Source organism: Thrips palmi, unplaced genomic scaffold, assembly GCF_012932325.1.
Source record: "Thrips palmi isolate BJ-2018 unplaced genomic scaffold, TpBJ-2018v1 HiC_scaffold_2, whole genome shotgun sequence".
NCBI lineage: Eukaryota > Metazoa > Arthropoda > Insecta > Thysanoptera > Thripidae > Thrips > Thrips palmi.
The window spans coordinates 9,523,847-9,539,333 of record NW_023144629.1 but is presented as its reverse complement, the minus strand read 5'-3'; the positions used below and the strand labels follow the sequence as shown (position 1 = coordinate 9,539,333).

Below are 15,487 nucleotides of genomic sequence, written 5' to 3'. Positions count from 1 at the left end.
CGTACTCCTTTACCTGCTCCTGCCTCCCTGATTCCCTTCCCCCCCGACGTCATCACTTTCAATACCGTATTTTACCGTAATTTACGTAACTTTGAATCTTACCGGTATTTTTGCATCCCTAGGCCGCCGTGACCTCCTCGACCTCTGCGATGGTGGGGGGGTCGAGAGGGGTGTTGTCCACCACGACCTGGCGGGGCGCGTCGCCCTGCGGCCCGGGAGCGTTCAGCAAGTCCTCGAGGTACTGCCGCCAGCGCCCCAGGACGGCAGCAGGGTGACAATGAGCAATGAGCGACCCGTCCGCGGCCCGGAGGACGGTGCTGGCGGAGCCCCCACGGCCGCCGCGGAGTAGCTTGACTGACTTGTAGTAGCCGCGGGTGTCCTTGGCGTCGTAGGTCGCTTCGATGCCATCCGTGGTCTCGTGGATCCATGGCCGCGGCCCTCCTGACGGTCCTGGACGCCTCCTTCTGCATGCCCATGGACTCCTGGTGCAGATCCTGGATGATTTCTGAGGGCGCATGCTGCTCCACGGCGTCCATGAGGAGCTCGTGGGCGGCTTGCCTCGAGCAGCGCCTCCTCGCAGTCCTCTCCGAACCACGAGAGGCACGCCCGCCGTGATGTCGTTCTGCCTATACACTCCTCAGCAGCTGCGAGGATGGCCTTCTTGATGAGCTCCCAGAGGGCCTAAGGCGAGCAGTCCTCGGGCAGGTTGATGGCTTCCAGGACCGAGGCCAGCATATGTCCGGCGGCGAGCCCGGAAGGTGACCTGTCGACTGATTCCGAGGGCCGCCTTCGTACGCCGTCGTCGCTCTGTCTCTCTCGCACTCGTGGGGCGTTCCGTACAGGTGCGAGAGAGACCGAGCGACGAAGGCGGCCCTCGGAATCAGTCGCCGCTGGGCCGACACTGGCGCGTGGTCCGTGTTGTTGTACCGCGCGATGGACTTGACGTGCCGCACCGCCTGCCAGTGGCGGCCCGGGACCAGGACGTGGTCGATCTGATTGCAGGTCCGGCCGTCATAGGAGTACCATGAGATCCGCTCCAGACACGGCCGGGCCTCCATCGTGGATTTGGCCACGAGTTCGTTGGCCCCCGCGAACTGCACTGCCGACTCCGTTGTCGCTGCAGACGTCGTGGTGGCTGTGCATTAGGGTGGGTCGAAAATCCCAGAAGTAGGCAGCGTATGGTTTTGTTTGCAGTTGACCATATTAGAAAAGAGATCCCACAATGCTGGGGTCTGGTGACGTCACCTTCCATCTCTTTGGAGGCTCCAAACTTGGGTCTAATAGTGAAAAATGGCACTTTTGGCCCTACAGGGACCAAACCAGGCATCGCCCAGGATGCGGCTATCTCGCGATGGGTGCGGAATATGTTCCTTTATATTCCTGCAAAGTCAGGGCGATGTGGCTCAACATCTTGGTTAAGCCCGGGCACTTGTTTTAACGCTAAAACAAAGTTGGAAAACACTAAAAATTGGACTTAGGGGTCTATTTTTTGCTCAAAGGTCCCATATACTTATATAAATGGAAAGGGCTCAAAAAATACAATTTTTTGGTATATATAACTTTGTGATGGGACGAAAGTTGTTGCCAGGGAGAAACTTTACACATTTCAGCAAAAGCTCAAAAACACTAAAAAGTGATCTTTAGGAGAATATGTATTGCCTGTGAATCCAATATGATCATACAGTCCGAAAGATCTAAAAAAATGCAAAATTTTGGTATATAAAGTTTTGTGTTTGGACCAAAACTCGAATTGTTGCAATGTAATTCATTAGCAAAGCGAAGCAAAGCCCTTGTTAGGCAAGAGATGGCCCGACGAACGTTTACACTTTCTTCTATAATTAACAACAAATCAAGTTTTTGTCCAATCACAAAACTTAATATACCAAAATTTTGCATTTTTTTTTTATCTTTCGAACTGTATGATTATATTGGATTCACAGGCAATACATATTCTCCTAAAGATCACTTTTTAGTAATTTTGAGCTTTGGCTGAAATGTGTAAAGTTTCGCCCTGGCAACAATTTTCATCACATTACAAAGTTATGTATACCAAAAAATTGCATTTTTTGAGCCCTTTCCATTTATATAAGTATATGGGACCTTTGAGCAAACAATAGACCCTTAAGTCCAATTTTTAGTGTTTTGCAACTTTGTTTTAGCGTTAAAACAAGTGCCCGGGCTTAACCAAGATGTTGAGCCACATCGCCCAGACTTTGCAGGAATATAAAGGAACATATTCCGCACCCATCGCGAGATAGCCGCATCCTGGGCGATGCCTGGTTTGGTCCCTGTAGGGCCAAAAGTGCCATTTTTCACTATTAGACCCAAGTTTGGAGCCTCCAAAGAGATGGAAGGTGACGTCACCAGACCCCAGCATTGTGGGATCTCTTTTCTAATATGGTGAACTGCAAACAAAACCATACGCTGCTTAATTCTGGGATTTTCGACCCACCCTAATATTCAATAAAAGGATATCAATTGACGTGCACTTGACGTCAAAAATCGCTAACTTTGACCGTCGGCAATGATGACATCTTGTCACTAGTCATTTGACATCATCGTGACCTTTTTCTGTTCTTTGGGGTGCGTGTCCATGCGGTTTCGTTCGTTCGATATGAAATTCCGCACCGATTTGGCAGTGAACGCGCGTTTGGAAAGTTCCGAGTTTTTGAGGGTCTGGTAATGAAGCGTCCGCGCTTCAGATTCCGTGGCCCTCACCGTCGTGGCTCAACTCATTCACCCTCCAGAGCGGCCCAAACTTAGGGGTGGCTTTTTGTGAAATTTGAACATTTTGATTGGTAAACTGTGTCTTCACGCGAAAATTGCAGCCTAGCGGGTTGCGGCCGGTGCCTCTGGCCGTGCTGTACGCAGGGAAAGCGCGGCGGGCACATTTCAACCCTTAAGCTCGGGGGTTGCGCACCCCTCACTTTGAACCACCCCTGTTCACGCCAGGGGGAAGCTTTCGAAACGGGGTCTTTTCAGCATTGATCCTGCCCACCCAAGGACGGATTATGGTGAATTTCATCGCCGTCCGATGATCGGTAGTGCTTCATGTCAGAAGGGGTTGAAAACAAACAATCTGTTGCGCCCCTCCAAGGGGTGGCTATGGGACTCTTTGAACTGGGGTGGACTTTCCCTGCATCAGAGGAGTCCAGAGAAGGACGTGTGCGCCATTTCAGAGCTGTAGGTCAAAAACTCTGGATTTTAGAGGGGGGTGGGGGTTGTAGGGGGTGGGTTCGTCAGAGAGGGCTGGCGGGGGTTGTGTGTTGAAGAGGGCGTCAAGACGAAGCGCCCTGAGTGGTTTTGAAATTTTTCGAACCCACCGCGACCCCTGTGGACCCTTCAAAAGTTGCGTTTTTCGGCACCACCCCCTTAACGGGGGTGAAACCACCCCTACACATCAATCCTCGCAAATGCAATTTCTCATGCGCCAAGAGGACTCTTCAAAGCTGCCCTTCACGAAGTTTCGTTAAGATCGGACAAAAACTAAGGTATTTACGGCCAGCTCAAAAAAAAGTTCCTTTAATTTTGTCCACGAGTGTAGATGGAAGTGCAACACAGTTTAAACTCCAGTGATCTCTTCAACAAGGAATAAAAAGGTAAGCAATATTTCAACTTTCTAACGGCAGCCGGGCGCCGCGGCCCGTAACCTAGCAAGGTCCGCACTGAAAGCGAACTTTTGTTTTTGCCGATAACCTGTAGTTGTGAACTCGAAGAGTTTTACGAGCCTTATCGTGTTCGGCACTCACACAGGGATATCTTAAGCTTCCGCAAGATTTTCCGATGAAAATTGCAAGTTCGGTAATACTTTGCCATACCACTTCTGAGGTTATGAACTCTTAGGTGCTAATCTCTTTTTCGCATGTTTCAGAGAATCTCGGCCTCCAATTATGATTCCGAATTCCACTTCTTGTTAAAACTAAGGCGCATCAGCTACAGAACATTATAATATGATTCCTCTAGGCTCTTATTTGTTCTCAAAGTCTGCAACGCAATATAATGTAAGTAGATATTATCTCATCATACCTTTGTTGGTTTGTGTGTTTGTTGATAGTTTTTATTTTCTTTGTTCCAAATGAGTTGTTTTTCTTTTCATTTGCGTACAAAATTAAAATTGAGTAAATAATAGGTATTTACCGTTATCTAATTTAACTCTCCCACCTTTTCTTCCGCCTCTACAACATAATTGTTCACCATTTTAACAGAAGAAACATAGACTTGTACACACGATTGATTGTGGTCTAGCCTTTCCAGTGAAGTTCAGTTAACTCATGTGTGGTCTAGCACTTAGTGGTAATGGTAATGGAAGGTAGGCAACTCAACGCACGCACATGCGCACTCTGGCCTGCGGGTTGCCTATCCGAGCTTCACAGGCGCTCCTGGCGGGTGGTTTTTCTTCGCACGCCGAGCGGGGAAGTCGATGTTGACTTGAACAGACGGCTGCGCAGCGCAGGCAAGAACCCACACCACCACCACCACCTCAAATACACGATTTTGGTGATTTTTCAAAATTTGTTTTTGTGATTTCTCAGATCCTATGGGCGGGCCGACCAAACCCTTTTAGAGTTTTGTTCCACTATGCTAGGAGATCATTTGGTAAAAGTTAGGTCGAAATCGAAGATGAGCTATTTTGGGAATGGCAATTTTTCGAAAAAATATGACGAAAAGTGAAAATTTTGGCATCAAAACTTCACCAAATCGTCTCGAAACCGTTTTCATCGTGTTCCCCAGCTCTTTTTACGTAAAAAAACATTATGGAAAAAAATCCAAAAAAAAATCAGCCAGAAAAGAGGAAATTTAAGAAAATGTCATGATTTTGACTAAAGCTAAAACTTTGATATCTTGTCACAGCCAAGCGGGGTGAGATATCGCAAAACCCTTTGGCAGGGGGTCTTTTTATGATGACCCCTACCCCCAAAATAAGTTTCATCAAAATCGGAGAGATGAAATTCCAAGCGTTCGTTGGTTTGGCATGGAATCGCCCTGTTATGTCTATTTGTTATTGACGACACCTTTTACTTTCTTATTTAATTACCATTGGAAAGAGATTATGGTTATTTTTACACTTTTCCTGTCTGCAAGAACAAACGTGTTCAATTAATGGTCTATTTATGCACGTCAGCAATTTTCATTTATTGGGTGATTTGTGAATACTTTTGTTACTTTTTCTGTGCATTAGAGCAATAGGGAGATTGTTTTATCATTTTTGTTCTCAATTTTCTTCAGGTCTCTTCCAATAGCATTCCATTTTAGTGGGTGTTCATTTCTGAATCAATTAGTGTTATTGGAAAGAGATCATGGTTATTTTTACATTTTCAGTTAGGACAATCAATTTGCAATAAAATCATACTTCCAGCATTTCCAGCTTTTCATTCCCCACCCCCCAAACCCGACCCCGGTTGAACAGACCATACAAGCGAGACGTACATCCGGTGTAGTTCTGAGACGCACACGACGTGCAATCCACAAGTCACGGGGCATTCAGGGATGTAGCGGAAAGGGAGCGGAGGGCGGGGCCGTCCGGCGCGGCTAGAAGTGGTGGGGGGACGGCCCCGGCGTGTGCCACTATGTACGTACTCCTGTACCTGACTACCCTCTTGCTACTCCATCGTACTTTCTAACTTGAATATCGTCCGTACTTCTGGGCATGGATGATGTTTGTACAACTATATAGGGCCGGCCCTAACAGTGTGGCCCCCCTCCCGCGTCATATGTAGGCTTTGAAAGTCCATATTCAAAGGGAACAAGCTAGTCTGGTGCCAAACAAGGTTCTTAAGTGCATAAATGGACTGCACTCGAATAAATTTGCCCTGGGGGGGGGGGGGTTGGGGGGGGAGGGGGTGGACACGAAAACGCCTTCTACGCGCGGAATCACCCAGACATCAGTTTCACCGTGGGCACCTTACCCCACACACTTTTCTTTCACTTTGTCACTTTTGAAACCGATCACCAGTGCAGATATCCCTGGTCAAGATGCCTTGCCCGAACCCAGTTTTGCACTCTTTCTATGTTCCTGTCTTGAAGGAAAAAGGGTCGGGTTACGGAAAAAAAAACGCTCGTTGACGAGGATCCTTATGAAAGGGGAAAAGGTTTCACAAGGAGGCCCGAAGTGCACCACATTTATTTCTGTGGGGGCTCAGGTTGAATCAAAGGTCGAATGCCCTATCCAAATCGATGATTTGGCGTTGGCGCTCGCCATGCCCTTTTAATCTCGGCATCCACGTATCGCCGTCGATATTCCTTGGCCAGTGCGCGCCCCTTCCTCGAACTACGAGACAGCCAAGAAGGGCCGTCCTCACCTGTCACCAGCCAGAAGGAAAAGAGGCGGGGCTCCATACTTATTCCGAGCCGAGGGCCATTTTCGTGTCTTTTTCGCACCTGTAGGCAACGCCTCGTGTGCGTGAGAGAAAGAGAGCGACGGAAATGGTTCCCGGAACTCCTGTGCAGCCCTGACGGCATACTCCACCATTAACTTCCAACTGCTCTCAGTCTTCACGCTGGCCGGCCTTCCTCGTGGTCCCCACGCCTGTTACAATCTTCGCCGCATGTGTCACATGACGATACGCGTTTAGAACCATTTAGTTCGCTGTTTTGGCCACTCAGCAAAAGCAATACCTGATACCCCCCCCCCCCAAGGAATTTTCCCCAAAACGTTTAGAAAGTATTAAAGTTTTGTTATGTTCGGCTAAATTATGAACAGGAGTATCTTATTTTCGACCAGCGTCCAAACAAGGCATTCAATTAAGCTCAAAAATTTATTTATCATACCTACAAATAAATGTGCCAACCACAGAAAACTTTTTGATTCGTTTTCGAGATTTCTAAATACTCCGGAACCCTTGCAGAAATGTCACGTTCATTTTTACGGTGGCCCGACATCGGAACATCTTTGAAGTCTATCTTGGGTAAAAAGTTCGTAGCAGCAAGGACGCAGTTAATTTATTTTCGTGGGTTGGGGTTGGCAACAATTTTCTCGGCGTCTGCGACTTTTCGAAAATCACAAGTGTAATACCGAGTAGTCTGTACTAAAAGGGTCAACACTCCAAGAAGTCGTGTACAGAGTACTCGGTATTACGCGGTCTTACGGGGATATTACACGTGTATTACGGCATTATATGTTTTTAGAAAGCTGACGAGCTGCCAAATTCAATGTATGCCTTAGATTTACTCTCGGGTAATTGAATCAAAAGTTGAACTCTGTTCAACTGCCGCTTGCGCCTCGCGAAATAGCTGCCGATCGTCTCAAATTTGTGGCAGATTGTTTTCTTTCTTTTTGGGGGGAGGGGGAAGAAACCTATTTAGACAAAATTGAACGCTGAAAACAGCCGGCAGAGGCGGATCCAGCACTCCAGGAGAGGGTTGACTTATTGTGGCTGAAATCACTCCCCGAGGGTTTTGATGGTGCAAAACTCGTTTCTATCCAAATCAAAAAGCAGAACGAAATCCAGGGGTGGATCCAGCATTCTGGGGGGGGGGGGAGAACTTTTGAGAGTGCACCGATTGTTGCCAAAATCGGGAGTGTTCAAAGGAAAAAAAACAAGATTTTCTTCATTATTGTTAAAAAAATTAATATTATCCTGAAAAAGGAAACCTCGTTCGATACCTCCTAGCAACACACACGTAATTCGGGGGTCCTCGGGAAAACCCACGCACTTCCCCAGCCCGCAGCAAAACTCACGCAGTTCTGCCAGCATTGTGAAAAGACACGCAGTTCTGCAAACCCCCCCCCAAAAAGCACGTAGTTCTGCAAGGCCACCTCAAAAAGCACGCAGTTCGGTAGATGGGGCAGTATTCACGCAGTTTGGCGGTGTGCCGGTGCTATGGGCAGCAGCAGGGCCAGGATACTGCAGATTCAGCATAATTTTCTTGATAGAGGCAGTGAGTTGTTTTCTACCCCTGGACGCAAATTGTTGGAATGATTTAGGAGCGAAAATTGGAGAAGATGCAAATCTAGCGTTAGCATTCTTTTCATGACAATACTTTGTCGGTGTTTAGTATGTTCCAGTTGTATCAAAATTATCATCAAAATTGGAAGCTTGAAAAGTCTTTAACTGCTTCGCAGTGGCAGAGTCAAATATTTCCTTTGCTTAGATACAGTCAAGCTGAAAATCTCCAAAATAAAAATTACGGTTTGATGTGGGTTTTTAGTGAGGCAACCAAAGCCAAGAAAGCGACTAGTAGAAATATACAAATAATACAGGGTTCTTAATGAACAGCGAGACAGGGTTGTCACTTTTATTTCAAATAATAATACAAATAAAATAATACTTGCAAGAACCACAGTAGTTATGCAAACAGAAATAGTACGAATTGAATAAAAAATATAAACAGGACATTGCCTACTGTCAAAACAAAAATAAATATTACAGAAACTTGTGTATAATAAACACACTCCAACAGCATGTTTAGAAGAAATGCATATACTGAAATACTGATGAATGAAGTAAGCCCATTTATTGCTCAGTTCCAATCGAAATATAATGTTGATAGAGAGGATGATACTTTGAAGGGATTGCGAGGCTCTTCATTAATTCACCCAGATGTTTCTTGGTTATGGCAGAGACGGGGAACAATCCATTGTAGGCAGGAGCAAACTCATGATTTTTCCTGTCAGTTTCACCACCTTCATTGAGTTTGATGTGAACCTTTGACATTTCATCTTTGAAATTGTATCGGAAGAGAATTATGTTTGGGGTATTACCATCGAATACAAGCTCCCTAACTCTGGACCACAAAATTTTTTTGTTTTGTGAGTCCCTTTCCCAATTTTCTTTCTGTTCAGGTAATTCATGGAGTTCCAACACCTCATCATTCTTCAAATACTTAACAATGTAAGGAGGGTCTTCTTGCTTGGCTTTCCTCATTAGAGTAGCCCATTCTTCGGGAGAAAAAATTTCCTGTACAATCTTTGCTTCCTTTTCAATGAGTGCATGCATGGAATCTGCCTCGGAATAAGAATGGCCAGATTCCAGAAACCTATGCGTGATCTTGATTTCAAACTTGGCTGCCGCAGTCAAATACATATTAAAAACCATCCTGTTTCTATTTTGACTTGTGGGCCCATCAGATTCAAAGATGAACTCTTTGATGCCTTCTGATACTTTTGTTTCGATGAACTTCAAAACACATGTTCCAACCTCATTGGAGCCTTTACGAGCATCGACTTCAGTCCATAAGTTGCAATGGCCTTCATGAAGACGAGTATCATAGATTGTAAAGTTGTACATGGAGAGTTTGTTTCTATAAAAAAAAGCAGAAACTTCAGAGCGTGGGCATATTAGCACCTTTTGCAAATCAAAGCATGCAAAGCATATTTTGTCAGAAACACGTGCAAGGTCCCTGTAATGCATTCTTCTCACATCTTTTTTGTTTTCCAGATGTACTGCATATTCTCTTACTATATTTTTTCTTTCTTCTGGAGTTGACTTTTTCCATTTGGCACACAATTCACATTGATCTTTCTTAGGTAGAAAGAAACCTAAGTTAAATCTGGTATTGAAAATTAATCGGTAAGTGGGTAATGAGGCAGGCACCTTCACATTGTTTTCAGCAGCCCATTCCTTATATAATTTATACATTCTTTGAATGCTGTGGACATGAGTTTCCAAGTACTCCCTTTTGCTTCTTTCCCTTGTATAATGAGATGCAACTCTTGGGAATAAATTAATATGTTGGCAGACAGATTCAATAGTTTCTTCTGTGACCTTGGATGGGCGGTTCTGGTGCTTACCCCTCTGATCAGATATCAGTCCATTTGGTCCAATTTTTTTCAGTGCTGTTTCAACCCAAGTGTCTTGCACACCAAGAGTGTTAATAAACATTGTCTTGCAGACACGAATTTCCTCATCATCAACTACAAAGTGGTAGCTTCTAATGGTTTTTCGAGCACATTCAGGAGATGTTGAGCATGTAGCCGGAACCTTCTCATCAATTAGTCGACCAATATAATCCCGCTTTTTATCTATGCTTTCCAAAGCCCAAAAATTGTCAAAAATATCTTTTCTCTCTCGTTCTGTTAATCTTCTCCCACACCTGTTGCACTTTTCGGAACATGGTGGTTTAATTTCTCTAGCTGGCTTCTCTATGCCTCTTGAAGTTATGTAAGCAGAGCCATTGTTGAAACCTTCTTTTCTCATTGTCCGCTTCCATCGTGATTCATGGGTTAATCGCTTCCTAGTGTTGTCCCTTGGGATGTCATTTCTGGTTCGCTTCTTGGCTCGGTTTTCTTCCAATGGAACTTCTTCCTGTTCATCTGGTGTTGGAACTTCCTGTTCATCTGGCGTTGGATTTTCCTGTTCATCTGGCGTTGGATCATCCTCATCACTTTCTTCATCATCAATGAAGAAATCCGTTTGAATGCTGTCATTTGAATACACCATCCTGACTTTGGGATCACGACGCTGTGTGCTTGCACCACCTAAGATAAACAGAGGAAAATTAGTATAAAACTGCAATCATGACATAAGCAGTGTACATTCACTTCTGATGGGGCCTATTGAAATAACATAAACAAAGAAAGTTCAGAATGGTGCTTACTTAAGTTGCTATTATTGAGTTGATCCAACAAACTATCATCAGGATCAGCATCATTCACAAAGGAAATTTCATTTCCATTATCGAGGCCTGGAGAACAAAAATGCAATAAATATTTAGCTGATAAATAAAACCAATTTTTATAACAGAATGAAATTAGGTGCACTACCATTGTGACTGAATAAGATGTCATCTCCATCAGAGCCTTCAGCCTCTCCATCCTCACTCTTGTCATCAATAACTTGCCAATTTCCTGAAATACACAAAATAATCAAACAAAATATGATGCCTTGTTAAGAGAGTCAATTCAAAAAATAGGGAATTCCGTATTGAAATGTTGCAACACACACCTGAAGTAGCCGGACTGGATATGACAATAATTGGTGAGTTGGGAATGTCTGAGGAGACACGCACATTCCATTTTGCTGGACTATGAAATTCTGCCTCATTGGTAATAACTTCAACTGCAAAAAAATTTTTAAAAAATTACTAGCAGGAAGAAAATGTATTTATAGTTCTATGAGAGTAGCTCGGTTTCTTGGGCACTATCTGGTGAGCCTTATCAGTGAATGACAACAGCTGTGTCAACTCTGTAAAAGTAAAAAAGTTTAGAGCAGAGCTGCATTCTACTAACATCAAATTTGGCCTGTGTGAAAAGTTCAGTGGGTTGCAACTCTGCTCTAAACTGTTAAACTTTTTAGAGTTTTACTTTTTCTTTTGTTTTATCTCGTTTTGCTTTGCTCAATAAATGCACAAGAGTTGACACAGCTCTTTTCATACACCTAAAAGTAAACAAGGAACCAGATGAGTGATGAGTCAAAATTATTTCTCATTGAGGCAGCAACTCAAAATTTAAGCATCTTACTCTGTATATTTTCTCGTGTTTCTCTGGTGGTGTCAGTTTGGGTAGATGCTTTGACATGCTTCCTCCAGTTTGTCCCCAGGCCTTCTTCATTTGTAGGTTTGACTAAAACAGATGATGATCTCCCTGCAAAAGACACAAAATGTGGATCAAAGCCCATCAAACCAGTGGAAACTGAATGATGTATATGTATAAACATGACACTTCAATGGTGAAATCACTTCTCATACCTCGTTTAATGGTAACAACAGGTAGCGGTGAAGTTAGTTTTCTCTTCCTTTGGTCAACTCTCCCTTTCTTACTTGACGATTCATCAGACAGAAGTGATGGAGCAGCTGGCCGCTTTCTGCCTTCCTTTGTAGCATTGGGAGTAGGTGTTGGTTCGATTTCAGAGTCTGCTTCAATCAAGAGTAAATTTACAAAATAATAGAGTAAAAGGTTGCACAATTTCAACGCTAGCTCTGGTTACAACATTTATGAAACACGTACCTTCTTCAGAAGGGTCTTCACGATTTGGAGATGAACCAAACGAAAGTCTCTTAACTAGAAACAAATTAGATTTAAATTTAAAAAAATAAATCAAGACAGATATCTATCATGCAAAAATAAAAAAGAATAGTGTCATCCACATTCTCATAGACAATTAATTACAAAGTTCTTACCTACAGAAGCAAAACCATCATCTTGCAACATTCTCTGCCCTGCCATAGGGTTTGGAGCAACGAATGCAGTTCGCCTTGCTGCAACTGGCTGTCTTGTAGCTTGCTTTGGAGATGGCCCTGCTGCAGAGGGTTTTGTAGTATGGGCAACATTTTGTGCTGAGAAAATAAGAAAGAAAATACAATCTCAATCAAGTTTCAAGTATTTTTTAAAAATTTAAACCAATTTATATTCAACATAGAGAAGTTTTAGTTCTTACCCACTGCTGCAGTTTTGCCATTTTGCAATGTTCTCTGTCCTGGTTTTGAAACTACTAATGCTGCTGGCTTCGCTGCACCTGGCTGTCCTTTACCTTGCTTCGCACTTTGTACCTGAACGCCTCTTTGCCCTGAGGGTTTTGTGCCATGGGCAATATTTTGTGCTGAGAAAATAAGAGAGGCAATACAATCTCAAGTTGCTACCACAATGTTCTCATTGGTGGTCTAATTATATTCTTGCTTAATTGATAGAGATGGTTAACTTGTGTGATGACATCAAGTGTGTGAAATGTGCACTCACTGAATGCCACCAGACAAATCAACCGTCTCTTAAATTCAGCAAAAGTATCATTCGTGCAATGAGCTCATTTTAGAAGCACCTTTACAGGAAAATTACTATTGCAAAGTTTGAAGGTGCTCCTATCTCATCAAACTCATCAATCATCTACTTGTGTTTTAAGTGTTTCATTTGTAAGGACTTGCAAGCCAAATGGTTACACTCTGTAATCAAAATGTGATGCTATATTGTTGACAACATTATTCCTTATGCCCTTAGACCAATTTTAGTCTTTTCATCACCACACATTTGATTATATAACAAAAATAAAATTGTGTGATAAGCTTAATACAAATTAACAATTTTATTTTGGTTCTAATACATATAATATGGTGATGAACAGACTAAAATTAGTCTAAAGACATAAGGAACAATGTTCTTAACAATATTGTATCACATTTTGATTACAGAGGGTAACTAGATGGCTTACAAGTCCTTACCAATGAAAACACAAGTTAATGCGCTAGGAGTTGTTGACTTCATTGTAGTAGCACCTTTTTTTCTTTAAAAATTAAACCAATTTGCTTTACACACTAAGGAATTTGTGTTCTTACCCACTGCAGCAGGTTTGCTATGAGGCAATGTTCTCGGTCCTGTTGTTGGTTTTGAAGAAACCAATACTCTTGGCTTCGCTGCACCTGGCTGTCCATTACTTTGCTTCGCAATTGGTTTCTGAACGCCTCTTTGCCCTGCTGAAGAGGGTTTTGTGCCATGGGCAACATTTTGAGCTGAGAAAAAAAGAAAGGCAATACAATCTCAATCAAGTATTATGCATATTAATAAAATGTAAACCAATTTAGTTTAAACATTAAGAAATTTTTGTTCTCACCAACTGCAGCAGGTTTGCCACGTTGCGATGCTTTCTCTCCTGTTGGTTTTGAAGCCTTCAACACTAATGGCTTCGCTGCACCTTGCTGTCCAATTCTTTCCTTCGCATTTGATTTCTGAGCCCCTCTTTGCTCTGCTACAGTGGGTTCTATGCTTTGGGCAACATTTTGTCCTGAGAAAATAAAAGAAAGGATTAAAACTTCATATAAATTTACTTTAAACATTAAGAAAGTTTAGTTCTTACCATCTGCAGCAGGTTTGCCAGGTTGCGATGCTTTCTCTCCTGTTGGCTTTGAAGCAACCAACACTGTTTGGTTCACTGCACCTTGCTGTCCAATTATTTCCTTCCCATTTGATTTCTGAGCCCCTCTTGGCTCTGCTACAGTGGGTTCTATGCTTTGGGCAACATTTTGTCCTGAGAAAACAAAAGAAAGGATCACAATACAAATAAAGTTTGGTTTTCCCTAAAAGTAAACAAAACTAATAAAAACGAAACCTCGCACTGCAAGAAGTTACTGTCAAAACAAATTATTGTGTCAGATAAAAACCACAGAAAAAATGATGACTTACCGAGTACATAACATTTAAGGAATGGAGGGGATTCGGGTTAACTAGGACATTGGAATGTGAAATCCTTCCCAACCAAACTAACACTAAATTTAAGTGTGAAAAGTGGTTACCCACTTACTCACAGAGATACTGTCACTACATTGATAAACTTTGGAAGTGCATACTCAGGGCAGAAGTTAAAACAAATCCTAAGACTGAAAGTGCTTCAATTGCATTTAATGCATACAAAATGAAACTTTAAAATAACTTTCCACCAAAATCGAAAAGAATAGTTTGAATGCTATAATTTTGATAAGCAATTTCACTTGATCGAGCCATAAACATTCTGCTCTTTCAAAACAAGCTCTTTTTAATTAAGTTCATAATGAACTATTAATTAACATTATGATTGTAAAAGTGAACCTGAGCACAACTTTTTAAATAAAATGACTCAAGGGAAACCTGAAGCACCACTGGGTTTGTCTCCGCTGCCTATGTTGATTCGGGGAGAACTTGGAGGGGAGCGGCTGGTGGGATGACTCTCTGACAGCCAATTCTGTACAAGTGTTGCTGCAACAAAAAATTGAAACAATTAAGGCGTATTCATAACTTGAAAAGAAACCACATCATACTGATCCAAGATGACATACTTTTGTCAGTCTCAGTCTCATCAGGAGGCGGCTTAGGCAAGGCTGAAAACAAAGGAAACAAGTCACGAAATGAACAGTGTTGTGTCTTCTAACAACAGAAAGATAAAAATAACTACTACCATCCATAACAAGACGCCGGCTCCGATTGGAAACATTCATTTCTGTTTTGATAAGAACAATACAGAACTCTGAAAAATGCAAACAAGCATGATGCACAGGTTAGGTTGTGACGACACTCACAAAAAAGGCGAATCGGCAAATTGTAAACTGGATTGTATGCACCAATGCGAAAATAGCATCAGTCATATCGATTCAGCTGGAGTTTAAACCCAAGATGCCTTATTAGAATAGACTTCAACGTACTAAACCATGATCGGCGACGAAGCAGCGTTGTTGTCACTAACGAAAGGACGCGGTAAAGCCGGATGTAATCGAGCTATACTATACTGGATGCACTTGTAATAAACAAAAGCAGGCTATGCCCGGTTTATTTAAATGTGATTGTGAGTGTGAAGTGTTCAGGAGATTACCAATTAGCTGGAAATAGAAACCTGTATTGCATAACAAGAGAAATGAAAAGAAGTACGTGTTTCTTTACCGAAGTACGTGTATTTTGCCGCTGGCCCAGGCCTGGCCGAGAAACTGCGTGTCTTTTCACAATGCTGGCAGAACTGCGTGAGTTTTGCTGCGGGCTGGGGAAGTGCGTGGGTTTTCCCGAGGACCCCCGAATTACGTGTGTGTTGCTAGGAGGTATCGCGTTGTGGTTGTTGCAACTATCGGTAGGCTCAGGTTCACCTACTACTGATCGATC

General features: G+C 42.9%; 1 protein-coding gene across 3 annotated transcripts; it reads right to left on the bottom strand.

The window, feature by feature from the left end:
• Nucleotides 1–8,270: 8,270 nt before the first annotated feature.
• On the bottom strand, nucleotides 8,271–15,090 carry LOC117647474. Of its 3 annotated transcripts, XM_034389225.1 has the most exons (16): nucleotides 15,040–15,090; nucleotides 14,796–14,864; nucleotides 14,677–14,718; nucleotides 14,048–14,596; nucleotides 13,722–13,892; nucleotides 13,479–13,649; nucleotides 13,204–13,377; nucleotides 12,315–12,476; nucleotides 12,058–12,213; nucleotides 11,885–11,938; nucleotides 11,626–11,790; nucleotides 11,399–11,521; nucleotides 10,884–10,997; nucleotides 10,703–10,786; nucleotides 10,537–10,623; nucleotides 8,271–10,417 (listed from the first exon to the last, which is right to left on the bottom strand). In XM_034389225.1, the coding sequence occupies exons 9-16, from the start codon at nucleotides 12,101–12,103 to the stop codon at nucleotides 8,454–8,456; spliced, it is 2,637 nt and encodes an 878-aa protein (XP_034245116.1). In that variant the 5' UTR covers nucleotides 12,104–12,213; nucleotides 12,315–12,476; nucleotides 13,204–13,377; nucleotides 13,479–13,649; nucleotides 13,722–13,892; nucleotides 14,048–14,596; nucleotides 14,677–14,718; nucleotides 14,796–14,864; nucleotides 15,040–15,090; the 3' UTR covers nucleotides 8,271–8,453. The 3 variants fall into 3 exon arrangements, with proteins under 3 accessions (XP_034245116.1, XP_034245117.1, XP_034245118.1); XM_034389226.1 differs by lacking the exon at nucleotides 15,040–15,090 and having other exon boundaries at nucleotides 14,796–15,023; XM_034389227.1 differs by lacking the exons at nucleotides 14,048–14,596; nucleotides 14,677–14,718; nucleotides 14,796–14,864; nucleotides 15,040–15,090 and having other exon boundaries at nucleotides 13,722–14,036.
• Nucleotides 15,091–15,487: the final 397 nt, after the last annotated feature.

What these genes read in the sequence shown, in the direction of transcription:
- LOC117647474 (XM_034389225.1), bottom strand. Translation starts at nt 12,103, where the DNA reads ATGGCAGGGCAGAGAATGTTGCAAGATGATGGTTTTGCTTCTGTAG. An exon ending in TGAAGACCCTTCTGAAGAAG is followed by an intron (nt 11,791 to 11,884) that starts GTACGTGTTTCA and finishes TGATTGAAGCAG; the next exon opens with ACTCTGAAATCGAACCAACA. An exon ending in ATCCAGTCCGGCTACTTCAG is followed by an intron (nt 10,787 to 10,883) that starts GTGTGTGTTGCA and finishes TGTGTATTTCAG; the next exon opens with GAAATTGGCAAGTTATTGAT.